We start from the raw sequence: 21030 nt of genomic DNA, 5'->3' as shown, positions 1-21030 counted from the left end.
CAAAATGTTGTGGCTGTAGCTGCGACGCCTCCAACACTTTTCATTTCACTTTTTCCCCATTATGGAGATAGGGGCAAAATTGTTTGGTGAATTGGAACGCGCAGGGTTAAAATTTCGCCTCACAATATAGCCTATGACGCTCTCGGGGTCCAGACGTGTGACTGTGCAAAATTTTGTGGCTGTAGCTGCGACGGTGCAGATGCCAATCCCGGACATACACACACACACACACACACACACATTCAGCTTTATATAGTAGATATATATATATATATATATATTTTTTTTTTTTTGTGACACATGGATCCCTTCTATAGCGGTATGTTGGTTTTGCAAGCCTGCGAGAAAAACACGCAGTACGGATGCCATACGGATTACATACGGAGGATGCCATGCGCAAAAAATGCTGACACACCCTGCCTACGGAGGAGCTACGGACCACTATTTTGGGGACTTTTCAGCGTATTACGGCCGTAATATACGGACCGTATTTTTCAACGCTGAGTGTGAGGCCGGCCTAATTCTATTTTCTCTAGTCACCTTCCACGACGGCATATGGAGGAATACCAACTAATTTGGCACTAGGGAGAGACAACGGCCTGGAGAACTTTACGGCCGAAGACTAAGTCCTTATTGGACAATACATCTAATCTATAATGTTTAGAGAAGGTATGGAGTGAAGACCACGTTGCTGCCCTGCAGATCTGCTCCGGGGATGCACCTGCTCTTTCTGCCCAGGAGACTGACGTAGATCTTGTTGAATGGGCCTTGATCCCTACTGGAGGTATTTTGTTTTGAGCAAGGTAGGCTTCCGTTATGGGTTTTTTGATCCATGTAGCAATGGTACTTTTAGCTACTTTTTTCCCCTTATTTTGCCCAGAGAGATGGACAAAGATGTTATGATCGATTCTAAGAGCGCGAGTCTGATCTAAGTAATGCAGCAGAATACGTCGGACATCCAGAGTGTTGAATCTTCTTTCTTCCAAGTTTGCAGGTTTATGGCAAAAGGTCGGTAGAACAATCTCTTGGGAACGATGAAATTCAGAGACTACCTTCGGAAGAAAAGAAGGATCCAGACGAAGTACTATAGAATCATCTCTCACTAGAAGATACGGCTCTCTTATAGATAAGGCCTGTAGTCCACCCACTCTTCTAGCTGAAGTTATGGCTACTAAAAACACAGTTTTATAGGCAAGATTTTGAGGAGAGCAGGAGGACAAAGGTTCAAAAGGCGGGCCTGTAAGACCTTGGAGCACCACATTGAGATCCCATGGGGGAACTATGATCTGTTTTCTAGGATTCATCCTAGTTGCTGATGTTAAGAACCTTTTGATCCAGCAATGACCTGCCAGATCTTGATCAAAAAAAGAACTAAGCGCAGAGACCTGGACTTTAAGAGTACTGGGTCTAAGACCCATCTCCAAGCCTTTTTGTAAAAAATCTAATATATTAGGTATATTTGGCTTTAGAGGGTCTGGAAGGTTATGCAGACAAAATGACGAAAACTTTTTCCAGATTTTGTTGTAGATGGCGTTGGTTACTGGCTTTCTCGATTTTTGTAGAGTAGCTATGACAGGGTCCGATAACCCTTTTGCTTTCAAAACCTGGGCTTCAGTAACCACGCCGCTAAGTTCCATTTCTGAGGGTTTGCGTGGAGAATGGGACCCTGAGAGAGGAGATTGACTTTTAGTGGTAACATTACCGGCCCCTCCACTTGTAGTTGGATGATCAAGTTGAACCAACTTCTTTTGGGCCAAAAAGGAGCTATCAGGATAGTCAGAGTCCCTTCTATCCGTATCTTCCGTAGAACCTTTGCAAGAATTGGAATTGGTGGAAATGCATAGGCTAGCTGGAAATGCTAATCTTGGACTAGGGCATCCACTCCTCTGGGATGGCCTCTTGGGTTCAAAGAAAAAAAGGTTCCGACTTTTGCGTTCAGGTGAGAGACAGAGGTCGACATCTGGAAGACCCCACTTTTGTACCAGCATATTGAACGTTTGCAGATCCAGGCTCCATTCGCCAGGATGAATGTCCTGGCGGCTCAGGTAATCTGCCTGAATATTTGCAGCCCCCTTTAGGTGAATTGCCGTCAGGGACAATAAGTGTTTTTCGGCCCAATAAAAGATTTGAGCGGAGATCTTTTTCAAACTGAGGAATTTTGTACTGCCCTGATGCCTGATGTGAGCCACCATGGTCATATTGTCTGAATAAATCTGGACATGTTGACCTCTTCCACAGCTTTGAGCTCTCTGAAATTTGACGATTTCTCGCTGATCGACCGGTTCCAAAGACCTTGGTAAGGAACATGGTTTATTATGGCTCCCCAGCCCCTCTTGCTGGCATCTGTCTTGATCGTGGTTAGTGGAAGCTGAATCCAGCTCACGCCCTTTAGGAGGTTTCTGGAATTCATCCACCATGTTAAGGATGCTTTCGCTCGCCCGGGTGTGTGGATCCTGTTTGTTAGAGTGCCAGGTCGACCATCCCACTTGTCCAGAATGTGGGTTTGGAGAATTCTTGAGTGAGCTTGATCCCAAGCCACCGATTGTATGCAGGCTGTCATGGAGCCTAAGAGAGACATTCCTTCTCGCAGAGTAGGACATCTCATCTCTTTGAATCTTCTGATTTTTGCTACTAATGGTAGCCTGTGATCGTCTGGGAGAAAGGACATCTGTTTTGCAGAGTCCAGAACCACACCCAAGAACTTCCTGGTTTTTGAGGGTTGAAGCTGAGATTTTTTCATATTTGGAACCCAACCCAGAGACTTCAATATCTCCAAAGTGGTTGACACATGGGACATCAGGGTCATCTCGGTGGGAGCTACTATCAGGAGATCGTCCAGATAGGGCACTATACAGACACCTTGTTTCCGGATAAATGACACCGCCTCTGCCATGATTTTTGAGAACACCCTCGGTGCTGAGGAAATGCCGAATGGAAGGACTCCAAACTGATAGTGCTCCACACGATGACTCCCCTGTATCGCAAACCTGAGATATTTTCTGTGTCTCGGGTGAATAGGAATGTGAAAATATGCGTCCTTTAGGTCGATGGTTGCCATAAAGGAGTGATGTGCTATCAGAGGAATTGCAGATTTTACAGACTCCATCTTGAACTTGCGATATTTCACATGTTGATTTAGACCTTTTAGGTTTATAATAATTTGGACGTCCCCTGAGGGTTTGGGTACCAAAAACAGCCGGGAATAATGTCCTTTTCCCTATTCCAATTGTGGAACTGGGGAGATCACATTTGCTTTCACAAGATCTCTGAGACCCGATTTCAACAAACTGCGATCTCTTGATGACGGAAGGGTAGTAACTTTTAGACCCTGAGGGGGGGGGGGGGAAGAAATTAACTCTATCAATAGGCCCTCCTTGATAACATTGAGGACCCAGTGGGAACTGGTGATATTTTCCCACTGACCCACATATTTTGAGAGTCTTCCCCCCACCGGGTCGGAGTCATTGTTTGTCCTATTGGGACTGCTGCTGCTGCTGTGGGACAAAAATATTTTTCCCTCTACCCTTTGCGTAACTCCACCTGCCGGTTTTGCCTTTACCTCTCACTTGAGAGGGCTGAAACTGTGGGGCACGAAAAAAACGTTTCCTAGGTTGTTTTTGCTCCGGGAGTGCCTTTTTCTTGTCGGTAGCCTTGTCAAGAATGTCATCTAAGGCCAGACATAATCTCCCTTAAAGGGTATGGCACACAACCTGGCTTTAGAGGTGATATCACCACTCCATACTTTAAGCCAGAGGGCTCTTCTTGGCAGAGTTGGAAAGCACCAGAGATCTGGCGGCCACTCTAACAGATTCTAGAGAAGCGTCAGCCAGAAACCCAGTAGCTTTATGTAGAATGTGAAGTGAATCTAATATCTCGCCTCTTGAGGTACCTTGAGATATGTGAGACTCTAATTTTTCTAGCCAGCAGGAGAGGGCCCTGGCAACACAAGTAGAAGCAACGTTAGCCTTAAGGACAGATGTAGAAGTTTCCCAATACTTTTTTTTAGGAGACTTTCAATCTTCCTGTCCATAGGATCCTTTAATTGTGAAGAATCCTCAAAAGGGAGTGCTGTTCTTTTGGCGACTCTAGCCACCTGCACAACAACCTTTGGAATGTCCAATTTGATAATTTCGCCCTCTAGGGGAAATCTATGCTTCATTTCTGAAGGGGTACTGAGGCGTTTCTCAGGCTGTTCCCATTCCTGATCAATCATACAAACAATGTTAGCGTGCACTGGGAACCCCAATCTCCTCTCCAATCTGAGCCCACCAAACATCTGATCCTGTATGGACTGAGGTTCAGGTTCCTCTTCAAGGCCCATAGTATTACGGACAGCAGATACTAGATCCTCAATATAATCTGAGGAGAAGAGGTATTGCCTGACCTCAGCTTTAGGCGATACTGGATCTTCCCAGCCCACAGATGAAGTATGAAAGAATCAGATTCAATGACCTGAATTTTTCTATTCTTAGCTGGGGAATGTGGTGGCGGTGGTGGAGGTGGAGGAGTAAAAGCTGCTAATGAAGATTGCACCTCCTGTTTCACGAGGGAGCGAATTTCATCCAATAGAGATGGTTGCTCAGCTTTTACAATCCTGTCAGTACCTGGCTGGCAGAGCTTTTTATCCCAGTTAAGAGGGAATTTAGCAGAACAGACTGGGCACTTCTTTTTATTAGCAGCTCTAGGGGCAGACTTTTCTCCCTGAAACAGAAAGGGAGAGAGGAGTGAGGACACTAAACCCCCTAAAGGTACTACCTCCCAGATCCTATCCCTGCAAACACTCACTGTAGCAGGGGTAGCGCTGGGCTCCGCAGACGCAGGGCACAAAGAACCATCCATACTGGGGAAAAAGCCTTACCTCAGTGGTGGTTCAGCAGGGTTTAAGAACGCCGTCCGCACCTGCCTCCAGCAATCAAAAAGTTCCCCCTTCCCCTCCAGGATCCATGTGAGGGGACACCATCAGCCCGACATGCCGGCCGGCGAACCCGGAAGTACCGGCTTCCAGATGATACGAAAAACCGGAAGTGACGCGCGCGAGCCGCTGACGTCACTTCCGGAACGCCGAGCCGACCAAATGGAGGGGGGAGAACACCGGGCAGCTCATGGAGGAGCCCGGCGAGGGATCTCAGGCCTGCTTTGCCCTCGTGGGGGCGCGGGAAGGCCGGGAGGGGGTCCCGAGGCACCTGCAAGCAGGACGACGGGAGCAGCAAAGGAAGGAGGCGGAGCGCGACCATCAGCTGCCCGGCTCAGACAGGCAAAGCCTGTATAAAGGTACCGCAGTCGCCGGCCACTACAGCACCTGGAGACCTCTCCCTGTCCCATGGGGAACAGGAAAGACACTGGCAGGTGGGAGGTCCTTTTAAACCTCTCTGTGTTTCCTGTTCCCCATTAGGGCAAAGAGACAACCTCCATATGCCGTCGTGGAAGGTGACTAGAGAAAACCACTGCATGTGCAAAATACCAAAGGGACACAACAGGTTATGAATAATAATTTAATAAGATACCTAAAGATCTAATAAATGCAGATACAATAGCAAATACAGAATTCAGATAAAGCATCACATTTCTAAAAGTCTATTGTTACATTCTAATGTGATCACATTGTAGGTCATGGAGCAGATTGTCGAGTCACTGGTATAATGTAAATCTAATGTGATCAGCAGCTACCGCTGCTCACAGGAGGTAAAGTGACCAAGCTTCAGAGTATTTGGTTCCAGTTGTCCATTATGTCTCCCATTATTATTCCAAATAACATTGTAACAGAACCGCAGGAGGCTCAGTTTCCTCGGATTCCCATAAATAAGTGGTAAAAAGTTTGTTTGCGTCAAAACTGGTGTTCGCTCAGACAGTTTTTGGTGACTCTGTGCCCTCAGATATTTCCTCTTTATCGGATGCATCCTCAGGTTTCTCCAGCTCAAAGTTCTGTTCAGAAAAGAAGAGATGTTCAGTTTAAGAACATATAAATCAATAACCAAGCACCATAAGACTAGTCCAAGAGGCAGGTCCTCAGCAGCTTCTCTCACCCCCTCCCCGAATGACAGATGTAGAGAAAGTCAGTCTAGCTCAGTGGGCAGACACCTGCCTCTTGGACTAGTCACCTCATCCCCAGCTGCTTCTTCAATTATGACATTCTGTAGAGCTTCAGAGTAAAACAAGTGTCTGTAATACACAAGCTGGTCTCTGATTCATGGTTCGGGCAGCATGAATGAGATGAGGTTTCCATGAAAAGATAAAAAGTAAATAGCCGGACAAAACATGAAGTCATGCAACAATGGCAGGACTGGAAATAAGTTAAAATGTGATACTATATGGAGTTGGTTACAGTAACTCAGTCTTCTTATGCACTATTAGAATGTTCCTACGTCTGGAGGAAAGAAGGTTTAAGCATAATCACAGACGCAGATTCTTTACTGTAAGAGCAGTGAGACTATGGAACTCTCTGCCGTATGATGTTGTAATGAGTGATTCGTTACTTAAATTTAAGAGGGGATTGGATGCATTTCTTGAAAAGTATAATGTTACAGGGTATATACACTAGATTCCTTGATAGGGCGTTGATCCAGGGAACTAGTCTGATTGCCGTATGTGGAGTCGGGAAGGAATTTTTTTCCCCAATGTGGAGCTTACTCTTTGCCACATGGTTGTTTTTTGCCTTCCTCTGGATCAACATGTTAGGGCTTGTTAGGTTAGGCTATGGGTTGAACTAGATGGACTTAAAGTCTTCCTTCAACCTTAATAACTATGTTACTATGAGAATGTCCTTTTTCCTCAGATGTGGGTAGCTATGTAGCCAAGTGTAGTAGGGTTAGAGAGAAACCTTATAGAAGTAGATTGCCTGGCTCTATTCAACTGAAGTACCACGTTACTACACACACTGGGTAATATAGTATTAGGAAATGACGACATTATAAAAAAAAAAAAAAAAAAAGATCTGTCACACCCCAATATGTCATTGAAGACAAGGTGCATGATAAGTTGTTGACCAATAGGATCCTTCTAAGAATTTTTCTGGACTACACATTTGGGTGAGACAGTTCCATTTATTATCATTTTATGAATATTGGGACCCATTTACATAACCAACTAGGTTTGATATGTCCGACCAATTTATGATATATATAAATGAATATGCATAGCTTATGAATTATATTGCATTGTTATACTACATATCCATATACCACCAATGCATATGAATTGTTATGCGTTTTCTGTTTTATGTATTGCGTGTCTTATTATTTAAAATAATGGTGAACAATACTATTATTAAGAGTCACTTTTTAATGACTACCTCTACCTTGTTTCATACACTAATTGATTGGTAGCCCTAGACCTTTTTTCAAGAAAAGATTTACACACATGCCCAAGCAAACAGGAGTAGCAGGGAGCACATTAATACATCGGGGGCCCATACCTCCAACTCTCGCATCACTTCATCCAAAAAGTCCCTGGAGTTCTGCTTGTACGATACAGCTAGCCTTATAGCATCTGAAAACAGCTGCATAGTAGAAGGAACAGCATTGTTAACAGAAAGCATAACTGGTCAATAGGGAAAAAAAAAAGGTACAGTGTGTGTGTGTGTGTGTGTGTGTGTGTGTGTGTGTGTGTGTGTGTGTGTGTGTGTGTGTGTGTGTGTGTGTATATATATATATATATATATACACACACACATATACACACACACACATACATATATACACACACATATATACACACACACTGTGCAGACCAAAAGTTTGGACACACCTCATTTAAATGGCCCCTGTCACCCCCTCCAGCCGTTATAAACTAAAAGAGCCACCTTGTGCAGCAGTAATGTATTACTAAAATAAAGCGTTTTGAAACTCTTCAAAAATACCTGTCTTTGTCCATGGAGGCGGGTCTGAAGCCTCCTCTGTGAAGCGCCCAACTGCCGTCACTCATCTCTTCAGGGGCGATGGTCGCCGCCCCCTGCGCGCTGTTCTTCTTAAATCCGGCGCCTGAGCTGTGCGTGCCTGCCTGGGGCAAGCGCAGTGTTCATTGGCCGTCATAGCTCTCAGATGCCGGGTTCCTGCCTGCGCCTGTGCGGGCAGTGTGGCCACCTTGTTACTGAATCCGCGCCCCGCACTGTGTTACGCATTATGCACATTGCAGGGCTGGGATTCCTGGGCATGCGCACTGCGCTTGTCAGACGCTCCCCCAGGTTCCCCGCCTTCCAGCGTCGGTCTGTGCAGGAATCTGCCCAGGAATCCCAGCCCCGCACTGTGCATAATGCATAACAGTGTGGGGCGGGGATTCAGTAACAGGGTGGCCACACTGCCTGCACAGTCAGGAACCCGGCATCTGAGAGCTATGACGGCGAATGAGCACTGCGCCTGCCCCAGGCAGGCACGCACAGCGCAGGCACCGGATTTCAGAAGAAAACAGCGCGCAGGGGGCGGCGACCATCGCCCCAGAAGAGATGAGTGACGGCAGTTGGGCGCTTCACAGAGGAGGCTTCAGACCCGCCTCCATGGACAAAGACAGGTATTTTTGAAATGTTTCAAAACGCTTTATTTTAGTAATACATGAACACAAAACTAAAAGAGCCACCTTGTTAGAATGCAGCATTACTGCTGCACAAGGTGGCTCTTTTAGTTTATAACGGCTGTAGGGGGTGACAGTGGCCCTTTAAAGATTTTTCCATATTTTCATGACTGAAAATTTCACACTGAAGGCATCAAAACTATAAATTAACATGTGGAATTATATACCTAACAAAAAAGTGTGAAACAACTGAAATGATGTCTTATATTCTAGGTTCTTCAAAGTAGCCACCTTTTGCTTTGATGACTGCTTTGCACACTCTTGGCATTCTCTTGATGAGCTTCAAGAGGTAGTCACCGGGAATGGTTTTCACTTCACAGGTGTGCCCTGTCAGGTTTAATAAGTGGGATTTCTTGCCTTATAAATGGCATTTGGACTATCAGTTGTGTTGTGCAGAAGTCTGGTGGATACACAGCTGATAGTCCTACTGAATAGACTGTTAGCTGCTTTTTTCTTGCCATAATACAAATTCTAAGTAAAGAAGAACGAGTGGCCATCATTACTTTAAGAAATGAAGGTCAGTCAGTCCGAAAATTTGGGAAAACTTTGAAAGTGTCTTCAAGTGCAGTGGCAAAAACCATCAAGCGCTACAAAGAAACTGGCTCACATGAGGACCGCCCCAGGAAAGGAAGACCAACAGTCACCTCTGCTTCTGAGGATAAGTTTATCAGAGTCACCAGACTCAAATCGCAGGTTAACAGCAGCTCAGATTAGAGACCAGGTCAATACCACACAGAGGTCTAGCAGCAGACACATCTCTACAACAACTGTTAAGAGGAGACTTTGTGCAGCAGGCCTTCGTGGTAAAATAGCTGCTAGGAAACCACTGCTAAGGACAGGCAACAAGCAGAAGAGACTTGTTTGGGCTAAAGAACACAAGGAATGGACATTAGACCAGTGGAAATCTGTGCTTTGGTCTGGTGAGTCCAAATTTGAGATCTTTGGTCCCAACCACCGTGTCTTTGTGCGGCGCAGAAAAGGTGAAAGGATGGACTCTACATGCCTGGTTCCCACCATGAAGCATGGAGGAGGAGGTGTGATGGCGTGGGGGTGCTTTGCTGGTGATACTGTTGGGGATTTATTCAAAATTGAAGGCATACTGAACCAGCATGGCTACCACAGCATCTTGCAGCGGCATGCTATTTCATCTGGTTTGCGTTTAGTTGGACCATCATTTATTTTTCAACAGGACAATGACCTCAAACACACCTCCAGGCTGTGTAAGGGCTATTTGACCAAGAAGGAGAGTGATGGGGTTCTACGCCAGATGACCTGGCCTCCACAGTCACCAGACCTGTACCCAATCGAGATTGTTTGGGGTGAGCTGGACCCCAGAGTGAAGGCAAAGGGGCCAACAAGTGCTACGCATCTCTGGGAACTCCTTCAAGATTGTTGGAAGACCATTCCCGGAGATTAACTCTTGAAACTCATCAAAGAGAATGCCAAGAGTGTGCACAGCAGTCATCAAAGCAACCGGTGGCTACTTTGAAGAACCTAGAATAGAAGACATAATTTCAGTTGTTTCACACTTTTTTTTGTTAAGTATATAACTCCACATGTGTTAATTCATAGTTTTGATGCCTTTAGTGTGAATTTACAATTTTCATAGTCATAAAAATACAGAAAAATCTTTAAACGAGAAGGTGTGTCCAAACTTTTGGTCTGTACTGTATATATACACAGTATATACACAGTAATGCTACTGTACTGAAGTGGCAATGTGTTAAAAAGATCTTGGAAAGTCAGTGTTTTATCAGGTTAAATCACTTAAATTAGGTACAGGAAGGAGGACCGAGAAAACTCATAGCAAAAAACAAGTACAATCAGTGCAAGGTATTTCTTGGCGTCATAGGTGGCACAAAACTGCGCTCAAATTAGATCTGGTCATCCCTGGTATACATACATATAAAAAAAAAAAAAAAAAAGTTATGATAGGAAAAGTACAGATGAAAAAATAAAATAAAAAAACAACCTCATATTTTGTATATTACCTTTACTACGTTAGTGCCATCAGCAGCAGACACAAAGTAAAATGGCAGGCTATGCTTCTTGGCAAAATTAAAGCCCTTCTGTGTCACTCGGTGATCAGCTAGAACAAGAATGAACACAAATGACAATATCAGCATGAACTAGTAGTGCGTAGGACGGACATCGATACAATAAAACGTTTACAGGGACAGAGTTGAAGGGGTTTAAAACAGACAGAGCGATTGTTCACTCACTGAATCCAGCGCTGCCTCTGATCAGATTGTAGTTTACATGCTGATGATGCCACATCTACACAGTAACTGCTGCAGCCAATCAATGGCCTTCGCTTGTCCGGCCATAGACATTTTAAGAACCACTGAGCCCAGCGATTGGCTGCAGATTCGATGTCACTGCTGCAGATGGTAAAGACCAGAGTGCTAGACCCAAGTAGGGCAAACTTCATTTTTGTTATTTTAAACCTTTAAAGATACAACATTTTAAAAAAGGGACAATCTCTTTAAGAGCATTTCTACTTTGCTAAATCAACGTATATTTGTTCATGACGGAGCCCTTTTTAGTTTTTGTGTTTTCGTTTTCGCTCCCCTCCTTTTCAGAGCCATAACTTTTATTTTTCCATCAATACAGCCATGTGAGGGCTTATTATTTGCGGGACGAGTTGTACTTTTGAACGACATCATTGGTTTTTACCATGTCTTGTACTAGAAAACGGGAAAAAAATTCCAAGTGTGGGGAAATTGCAAAAAAAGCGCAATCCCACACTTGTTTTTTTGTTTGGCTTTTTTGCTAGGTTCATTAAATGCTAAAACTGACCTGCCATTGTGATTCTCCAGGTCATTACAAGTTCATAGACACCAAACATGTCTAAGTTATTTTTTATCTAAGTGGTGAAAAAAAAAATCTAAACTTTGGTTAAAAAAGGTTTCCGTTACCAATAGCATTTCCATTTTTCGGGATCTGGGGTCGGGTGAGGGCTTATTTTTTGCACGCCAAGCTGACGTTTTTAATGATACCATTTTGGTGCAGATATGTTCTTTTGATCGCCCGTTATTGCATTTTAATGCAATGTCTGAGCGATAAAAAACAAAACAAAAAAAAAACCCTTAATTCTGGAGTTCACGTGACGGGGGTCAGCGATGTGTGCATCGGAAGCGCTAGTTAAATGCCACTGTCAGAATTTGACAGCGGCATTTAACTAGTTAATAGTGGCGGGTTTATCGCGATTCCACCCGCCGCTATTGCGGGCACATGTCAGCTGTTCAAATCAGTTAACATGTCGCGGCTTTGTGGGCTCAACGCCGGAGCCCACATCAATGGGGGAGACACGACATGTGCAGTAATAGTACGGGGCATGTCGTGAAGGGGTTAAGGAAGATCAGTGACAAAATGCACTTGATACTTTTTTTTTGTACACATTTGTGCAGAAGTATCAGATTGTAGTAGAGCTTTATAAAGGGCCATTTTCTACAATGAACCATGAACAATAATTTTTTGCGACCCTGATTAATGGCCGGCGTTTGTACACTGTTCGGGCCTGAACGCTGAACACAGACTTTCTGCTGAAATTCGGCGCAGCGTTTTGGGTAGGTCTGAAGTCCGTGGGAGACACAGACAGAATTGGTCTTGTTTTTCAGCAGTTCAGGAACCATTATTTTCAATGGGGTTCACGTTTTGGTGGAAGCTCGGATACCCGAACCAAACTTGTTAAAGTTCAGGTACCAGAACATCCACCGGTCTGCCCATCACTGATCATAAATGATAATCCTTTCAATATACTGACACTGTAAAAAGAAGTTAAACTCTTTAACAGGAGTATTCCCATTGCCAGGAAGGTAATACCTGCTTCTAAGTCCTGGCCACAAGAAGTTGCAGAAAAAGCCTAGCAACATGAGCTACACTGTTGGAGTAAGGCTATGTGCACACGTTGCGGATTTGCCTGTGAAATTTTCTGTGCGGATTCCTTATCTCTTGGCAGAAAACGTAGGTCAAAATCTGCGCTTTTTTTTTAATGCGGATTTTCTGTGTTTTTGTTGCGGATTTCATGCGTTTTTACCCCTGCGGATTTTTATAATGGAATGGGTGCAGAAACGCTGCAGATCTGCACAAAAGAAGTGACGTGGTCCTTTTTGTAATCCTCTACGTTTTCTGTGCAGATTTTTCCGCACCATTAGCATAGCATTTTTTTTGCCATTGATTTACATTGTACTGTAAATCACTTGCGGATCTGTAGCGTTTCTGCGCGGAAAAAAAAAAGCTGCGGAACCACTGGAAATCTGCAACGTGTGCACACAGCCTAACTCCTGAGTTGCGGTAACAAAAGTACGGTAGCCAACTGTGCTCAGCAGTTTATGTAACCCCCCATTTATTGAACTTAAGCAAAGCGCAGTTGTGCTGTACACACTTCTGGTGGCCTAGACCTAAAAGCAATCATTTCCACCTCGGCATGTGAGGCAGGAATGAGAATAGTCCTTTCAATCATTGGCCCCCTTTCTATGTTTCTTTTCATCCCACAATTTCTCAAATTAACCTCATTCCCGAGAAAACAGGGAGATGATCTTGGAGCCTCTCCATCATGGGGACCATAGGGAATTCTAATAGCAGGATCTCTTAGAGTAGTCTCCTTTTCCACCATATGTTATGAACACTTGTTATGATTATTGTTATACTCTTTTATAGTTCTCTTTCCAAAAAATAAAAATGTAATTGCCTCACCGTCAATCTTATTTGCCACAACAATACAGGGGATTTCTGGCCGGTACTCCCGCAGCTCTTGGTACCAGTTAGACAGGTTTTTATATGTAACTTTTCGCTGCACATCAAACACCTTTAAAAAAAAAAAATAATAAAGAAATAAAAGAAGTTGAGGCTAGAACACACACACACACACACAAAAAAGTTATGTCTAGAGACTAATAAGGCCACGTTTTGTAAGCCAAAACCAGGAGAGGAACAATCAGTGAAAAAGTATAATAGAAACATGTGCACCACTTCTGTATTTATCACCCACTCCTGGTTTTGGATTACAAATACTGCGGTAAAATACTGACCAAATACTGAACATGTGAATGTGGCCTAAGAGTGTTCTCCCTATAATAGTAAATTATAGTCTTAAAGCATGTAATACAGTTTAGCATTTTCCTACTCTATTACTGCGCCAGTCGTTCAGGGGTCTTGGCAGGATGCGTGATAATATTACAGTGCAGTGGCGGCCATAATGACTGGCACACAGATGTCACCCTATCGGCTACAGATTCAAGACACCTGAACAAAAGGCTCCACAGTAGGTCAATTTCAAGACGTGTGTGGTAGGGTTAGAGCCAAGTGTGATCCATACCATGATACACGCATGCGCCTTGTGGTAGTAGGAGGCATGCATGCTCTGGAATCTCTCCTGCCCCGCTGTATCCCAGAAATCTGAAACACACAAGAAGTAGATCAGCTGACAGAGCTTTAGACCAGACTTTCCACATTTGTCAGCCCCATAGACATCCAATAGGGTGCCATGCTTGAGTGCAGCGAGGAAGAGCAGAGACTCGGGACCTCTGGTCTAGCATATGATGGGGATCCCAGTGATCACACATTTATCACTTGTCCTATGGATACAGGAGAGATCTCATTTATCAGAATACCCATTTAATGAAATAAATACAGGTTCTATATCATTAACCAATACAGCATTAACCCATCAGGCTCTGAAACTAGAGTAAGATTCTTAGGCGTTACTCACCAACCAGGATCGTCTTGTCATCCACAGTCGTGGTATATTTATACAGGGTTAGCGCAAAAGTTGAAAGCTGCTGAGGACGACTGAGAAAGGTTAAGGTTTCAACACATACATCTGATAAATAAAAGTTCTGGAAGTATCCAAAAGGTCTACCGAGACAGAACTAAAGCAATGTCATCATTTAAAATACAGAGGACTGTAGGCAGAGTCTTTTCTTTCTGCTCTAAGCCAGAGAAACCAAGGAAAGACCTGCATAGAGGCCGCCCCGAAGTGTGACTACACAAGAACTTCTCGTGTGTTTCATTTTATTCCGTTTAACACTGTCAAACGGACACCGAGCACAATCCTGCTGACAGGTTCACTTTAAGGGTGGTTGTGTAACCCAGATATTAAAACAAGTATAGAGAGAGCTCATGAGTCCAAGTGTATTCAGCCTCTGCCTTCCCAGCCAGACAGAACTGCAGCTTGAAATCTCTGCAGCAGCAGGAAGGAGGGACTCTTGGGTGCTATCGACTAGGCTAGTTGGGAAGAAACGGAGCTGACAGGTGGGTAGTTGCCAAGCACCTTTTCTTTCTGCACGGCGCCAATCTATGCTAGCTCAGAGGGGTCACAGATCAGCTCCTGTCTTCAGGTGACGTCACATTTACAAAGCAGTGGTTTCTCTTCAGCTCTGTTCAGTTGATGGGATGTAATTGCCGATGTCATGCTGATTGATAACAGGTTCCCTGATTCCTAACTGCGGGGAGACACCTGTCAATCACCATGATGTCGGCAGTCATGCCCCGTTGACAGAGCAGCCCACATAGCTGCTCCATTCATGCAAGATCAAATGAGACAACAGAATCACGGGCAGAAGTGTTCTGTGACCGCTGTAAGCTGGTGACAGGTAGATAGCATCTACTTGCCTGACAGTTCTTAGCAAACATTCCCCATCCCTCCCAATGACACCCACTAACCTTAGATTCTCAGGTTTTGTTCTCTTCACTGAGCCACTGTCTGGTGATTACTATAGACCGGTCTTTGGCGTGGTAATAATGGGCTAGCCACAGGCTACATGTCACATTATATCATGAATGAAGGAAAGACACTATTCAAAAAGGATACAATCCATCCATTAGGAAACGTTCCATTAATCTGTAATCACAACATGGAATAAATTATGAGAGTGTGCGGCTTTAGCTATACCATAATTATCTTCCTCTACTTCTGTATTTTAAACTTTCAGATTAATGTTCCACTCCAGCGTGATTTTTTTCAGGGGGAGGTGCCACTAATGCTGACTCCCTGCACCCAGCCTTATACATACCAACTGTCATCAGCGCTGCTCCAGTCGGTCTTCTGTATGTTGTGACCACTACGGCGTGTGATCGGCGATCCGGAAGCCACTACTCAATTTAAGACTTACACTGAGCAATGGCGAGCCAGAAGATGCGATCCCAAAATGGCAGAGCAGGACCGGAGCAGCACGGGAAGACTCCTGCTGTTAGGTAAGTATATTACTGGGGCAGAAAACTTACTTTTTTGACACCACTCAAACTGTGAAATTATAAAGAAAGAACACTCCCACAGATTTTATGTACTGAAATCCCTGATTGACAGCCGTCTCTGCACACACTGTCATACAGGGAAGGCTGATAAGCACCGATTAGGTTCACCCACAACCACCAGGAATTTCAATGAATAAAACAAGTTTTACGGAAACTTTTCCCAGAAAAAAAATGCATATCAAGTGGATCACCTCCTCCCACTGTATAATATACCGCCTGCAGATCAGAAATCATTTTCTACATGACAGGTTCTCCAACACATCCAAGATTCAGCCCAACAAACTTACACCAGTATAGATCCATGAGTGGCGTTATAGCCGGAATATAAGAGGGCTTATACTGCAGTCAGACGGTCAATGCAAGGCTACTAATGTGATCTGACCATTTGCCAAAAACAGACACAGCACAGTCACTTTCCATAGGGTTCCAATAGTGATGAGCGAATGTGCTCAGATGTTGTTATCAGAGTATCTGGGTGTGCTCGTATATTATGTTCGAGTCCCTGCAGCTGCATGATTTATGGCTATTAGACAGCCACAACACATGTGGGGACTGCCTGTTTGTTATGCAATCCTCACGTGTTGAGGTTGACATCCACAAATCATGCAGCTGCAGGGACTCGAACATAGTATACGAGCATGCCCAGATGTTATCGGAGCACGTCTGCTCAACACTAGTTCCCATACAGGATGTGGCCCGATGATTAGCTCCAGCACACAGACATTTGTTCTCCTCATTGGGTTCATCCATACGTCAAACTGCCCGCCATGCCAGTCTAGAGATCACAGCCCGTATATGGACCATGACACATGGAGTGTGAATGCAGCCTTAGGCCTCAGATATCTGACGATTTGTGTACGAGAAAGTTTGTATTTTGTTACTTGATAAAAATAAACTATTAACACTTCTATTTCTGAAGCATTCTTACTTTGCAGCATTGTTTCTCACAAGCGTCTAACGTTTGCACAGTACGGTATGTCCACCATTTTCCTACATATTAAGATGTAATCACTAAGATGATATATTTGTGGGTTTTCTTTCCCACCCTCAAAAGACCCCGTTGACTTTCCTTGGGTCTAGAAACTGATGTCTTTACAGACATGTGAACACCACCATGAACTATACTGGGCACCTGAATAAGTTTGTGATGCACGGACATCTGAATTGTGTGTAACCATAATATGGGACCCTGGTGTACAATACCTTCCCTGCTCGCAGATTTCCCATTACATGCCGATTTTCAGGACCATCGCAGACCTCCGAGATTTAACTACCAGGACTCACTTTGACTTTCCGACCGCGCTGTCCCCGAGACAGATGATTTTGACATTTTCATCTGCGTCATATTTCTCTTGGTCGACCTCGGTGACTCCTGGATCATCTCCGGCCATAGCGATGAGGGTGAGCCTCAAGATGTACAGGTACCAGACTAACAGCCGAACATGACAGTATGTGAGTGCCAGAAAGTCTGCTCCAACTGTGACCCTGAAGGAGGAAAGCACAGACACTACAGGTCACGGCATCTACTGGGGTACACAGCATCACAATAAGGGGCACAACCCCCAGCCCCATTATGTCCCTCTGTAACCTCTCATCAGGGGAGTGACATTACTCAAGTCATCATATGATTCAACAACCATCATATGCACAAATGGAAGTGACAACATGGCTGCAGTCCGGCATCACCGCCATAATCAGGACACGGCAGGTGTAGCCCGGCATCACCGCCATAATTAGGTTCTGCAGCTGCATCCCGTCATAACCGCCATAATCAGGACTCGGCAGGTGTAGCCGGGCATCACCGCCATAATTAGGACAGCGCAGGTGTAGCCAGTAATCACCGCCATAATCAGGACAGAGCAGGTGTAGCCCGTCATCACCGCCATAATCAGGACACGGCAGGTGTAGCCAGTAATCACCGCCATAATCAGGACACGGCAGGTGTAGCCAGTAATCACCGCCATAATCAGGACACGGCAGGTGTAGCCAGTAATCACCGCCATAATCAGGACACGGCAGGTGTAGCCAGTAATCACCGCCATAATCAGGACACGGCAGGTGTAGCCAGTAATCACCGCCATAATCAGGACACGGCAGGTGTAGCCAGTAATCACCGCCATAATCAGGACACTGCACGAGTAGCCCATCATCACCGTCATAATCAGGACACCGTAGCTGTAGCCCATCATCAGGACTCCGTAGCTGTAGCCCGGCATCACCGCCATAATCAGGACACCACAGCTGTAGCCCGGCATCACCGCCATAATTAGGTTCTGCAGCTGTAACCAGTCATAACCGCCATAATCAGGACACCACAGCTGTAGCCCGGCATCACCGTCATAATCAGGACACCGTAGCTGTAGCCCATCATCACCGTCATAATCAGGACACCGTAGCTGTAGCCCATCATGACAGCCATAATCAGGACACCGTAGCTGTAGCCCATCATCACCGTCATAATCAGGACACCGTAGCTGTAGCCCATCATCACAGCCATAATCAGGACACCGTAGCTGTAGCCCATCATCACAGCCATAATCAGGACACCGTAGCTGTAGCCCATCATCACCCTCATAATCAGGACACCGTAGCTGTAGCCCATCATCACAGCCATAATCAGGACACCGTAGCTGTAGCCCATCATCACAGCCATAATCAGGACACCGTAGCTGTAGCCCATCATCACAGCCATAATCAGGACTGCGTAGCTGTAGCCCGGCATCACCGCCATAATCAGGACACCACAGCTGTAGCCCGGCATCACTGCCATAATCAGGACACCGTAGCTGTATCCCGTCATAACCGCCATAATCAGGACACCACAGCTGTAGCCCGGCATCACTGCCATAATCAGGACACCGTAGCTGTATCCCGTCATAACCACCATAATCAGGACACCGTAGCTGTAGCCCATCATCACAGCCATAATCAGGACACCGTAGCTGTAGCCCATCATCACCGTCATAATCAGGACACCATAGCTGTAGCCCATCATCACAACCATAATCAGGACACCGTAGCTGTAGCCCATCATCACAGCCATAATCAGGACACCGTAGCTGTAGCCCATCATCATCGTCATAATCAGGACACCGTAGCTGTAGCCCATCATCACAGCCATAATCAGGACACCGTAGCTATAGCCCATCATCACCGTCATAATCAGGACTCCGTAGTTGTAGCCCGGCATCACCGCCATAATCAGGACACGACAGCTGTAAACCGGCATCACCGCCATAATCAGGACACCGTAGCTGTAGCCCGGCATCACCACCATAATCAGGACACCGTAGCTGTAGCCCGGCATCACCACCATAATCAGGACACCGTAGCTGTAAACCGGCATCACCACCATAATCTGGACTCCGTAGCTGTAGCCCGGCATCACCACCATAGTCAGGACACCGTAACTGTAGCCCGGCATCACCACCATAATCTGGACTCCGTAGCTGTAGCCCGGCATCACCGCTGTACCCTGCACAAAACCCACTACACTAATCCCCTGCGAGACAGAATGTAGGTATCTGACCGCTTACACGAGGGGAACCTACACACTGACAGAATCATTAGCTAATCATCCTGGAAGCCCCAAACATCCCCGTGTCACCGACCTGCCTCCGCTTCCCTGTGCTTAGCAACGGATGCTCCTCCTGGCGTACAACTGTTAGCACTCCGCGCATGCGCTTTTAGCCACCTCCCACGCTACACTCTTTGCATTTTCTAGAAGATGTATTAGCTTTTACTGTGCACAGCCATAATGTCTCCAGTACTCTGCGGCTGTGTTATTCCCGGAATCAATGATAAGAACTTCTCTAGACGTCAACAAAATGGCGTCCTCTATCGGCAGTGCCGACCTCTAGGTGCAGCACAGAGCGCTGGTGCCGCAGCCGCGCGTCCGTAGCACTCTAGTCACACAGGGACTGAAGTTGTGCTAGGACGCCTCCTGCGTTACCATAGAGAAGTCGGAACTGTGAGGTGAGGAGCGGCCGTAACCCGAAAAGTGCCACGTGTATTCAGCATGGCCGCCCTGATACGGCTCACATGGACTGGCCTGCAGGGGGCGCTGTAACCCACGTGATGGGATTAGTAGGTGCGGGTGGGGGCATCTTGTAGTAAGAACACACTGCAGCCTTCTGTACCGGAATAATCCTAGATAACACCTCGCCCTCACTATACGTGATACCGCCCCTTCTGGCTCCACCCGGTTATTCAGTTGCTATGACGCCGCTCAGAGACTATGGAACTTCTATTGGCCTTTATATCCGGGTGGCGGCTATTAACGCGGAGCCCACACATAAGTACCCGCTCCTCCGTGCTGCTACTGTGCTCCCTCCACAGACCGGTCACCGCTGCCTCATCTATCACTGCCTCCACAGACCGGTCACCGCTGCCTCATCTGTCACTGCCTCCACAGACCGGTCACTGCTGCCTCATCTGTCACTGCCTCCACAGACCGGTCACCGCTGCCTCATCTGTCACTGCCTCCACAGACCGGTCACCGCTGCCTCATCTGTCACTGCCTCCACAGACCGGTCACTGCCGCCTCATCTGTCACTGCCTCCACAGACCGGTCACTGCTGCCTCATCTGTCACTGCCTCCACAGACCGGTCACTGCCGCCTCATCTATCACTGCCTCCACAGACCGATCACTGCCGCCTCATCTGTCACTGCCTCCACAGACCGGTCACTGCCGCCTCATCTATCACTGCCTCCACAGACCGGTCACTGCCGCCTCATCTATCACTGCCTCCACAGACCGGTCACTGCTGCCTCATCTGTCACTGCCTCCACAGACCGGTCACCGCTGCCTCATCTGTCACTGCCTCCACAGACCGGTCACTGCTGCCTCATCTATCACTGCCTCCACAGACCGGTCACTGCTGCCTCATCTGTCACTGCCTCCACAGACCGGTCACTGCCGCCTCATCTATCACTGCCTCCACAGACCGGTCACTGCTGCCTCATCTGTCACTGCCTCCACAGACCGGTCACCGCTGCCTCATCTGTCACTGCCTCCACAGACCGGTCACTGCCGCCTCATCTATCACTGCATCCACAGACCGGTCACCGCTGCCTCATCTGTCACTGCCTCCACAGACCGGTCACTGCCGCCTCATCTATCACTGCCTCCACAGACCGGTCACTGCCGCCTCATCTATCACTGCCTCCACAGACCGGTCACTGCCGCCTCATCTATCACTGCCTCCACA

The 21030-nt window shown here is 46.2% G+C and overlaps 2 protein-coding genes across 3 annotated transcripts in view; one reads left to right on the top strand and one right to left on the bottom strand.

Annotated features, from left to right (window-relative positions):
* Positions 1–5480: 5480 nt before the first annotated feature.
* RABL2B (RAB, member of RAS oncogene family like 2B) lies at positions 5481–19670 on the bottom strand. Its single transcript, XM_069765488.1, has 9 exons — positions 19431–19670; positions 17104–17304; positions 15377–15406; positions 14276–14355; positions 13883–13962; positions 13261–13372; positions 10554–10651; positions 7412–7495; positions 5481–5922 (listed from the first exon to the last, which is right to left on the bottom strand). The coding sequence occupies exons 2-9, from the start codon at positions 17208–17210 to the stop codon at positions 5842–5844; spliced, it is 672 nt and encodes a 223-aa protein (XP_069621589.1). The 5' UTR covers positions 17211–17304; positions 19431–19670; the 3' UTR covers positions 5481–5841.
* The window catches only part of NME6 (NME/NM23 nucleoside diphosphate kinase 6), a 40284-nt gene continuing 38817 nt past the window's right edge, over positions 19564–21030 (top strand). Inside the window, exon 1 of one of the 2 annotated variants that reach the window (XM_069765489.1) lies at positions 19564–19794. The gene's annotated coding sequence lies outside the window, so the exon portion shown is untranslated. The remainder of the gene's footprint in view (positions 19795–21030) is intronic. The other variant, XM_069765491.1, reaches the window with a different exon arrangement.

The sequence above is a fragment of the Ranitomeya imitator genome, chromosome 4, assembly GCF_032444005.1.
Source record: "Ranitomeya imitator isolate aRanImi1 chromosome 4, aRanImi1.pri, whole genome shotgun sequence".
Lineage (NCBI taxonomy): Eukaryota > Metazoa > Chordata > Amphibia > Anura > Dendrobatidae > Ranitomeya > Ranitomeya imitator.
Note: the sequence above shows the minus strand (reverse complement) of the source record. Positions and strands in the feature narration are given on the sequence as shown.

Bases quoted from the DNA above. Each gene is read 5' to 3' on its own strand.
- RABL2B (XM_069765488.1), bottom strand. From the start codon at position 17,210: ATGGCCGGAGATGATCCAGGAGTCACCGAGGTCGACCAAGAGAAATAT. The intron at 7,496-10,553 runs GTAATATACAAA...TCTACTATGCAG, and splicing joins ATGGCACTAACGTAGTAAAG to CTGTTTTCAGATGCTATAAG. The intron at 5,923-7,411 runs GTATGGGCCCCC...TTTTCTGAACAG, and splicing joins AAGTGATGCGAGAGTTGGAG to AACTTTGAGCTGGAGAAACC.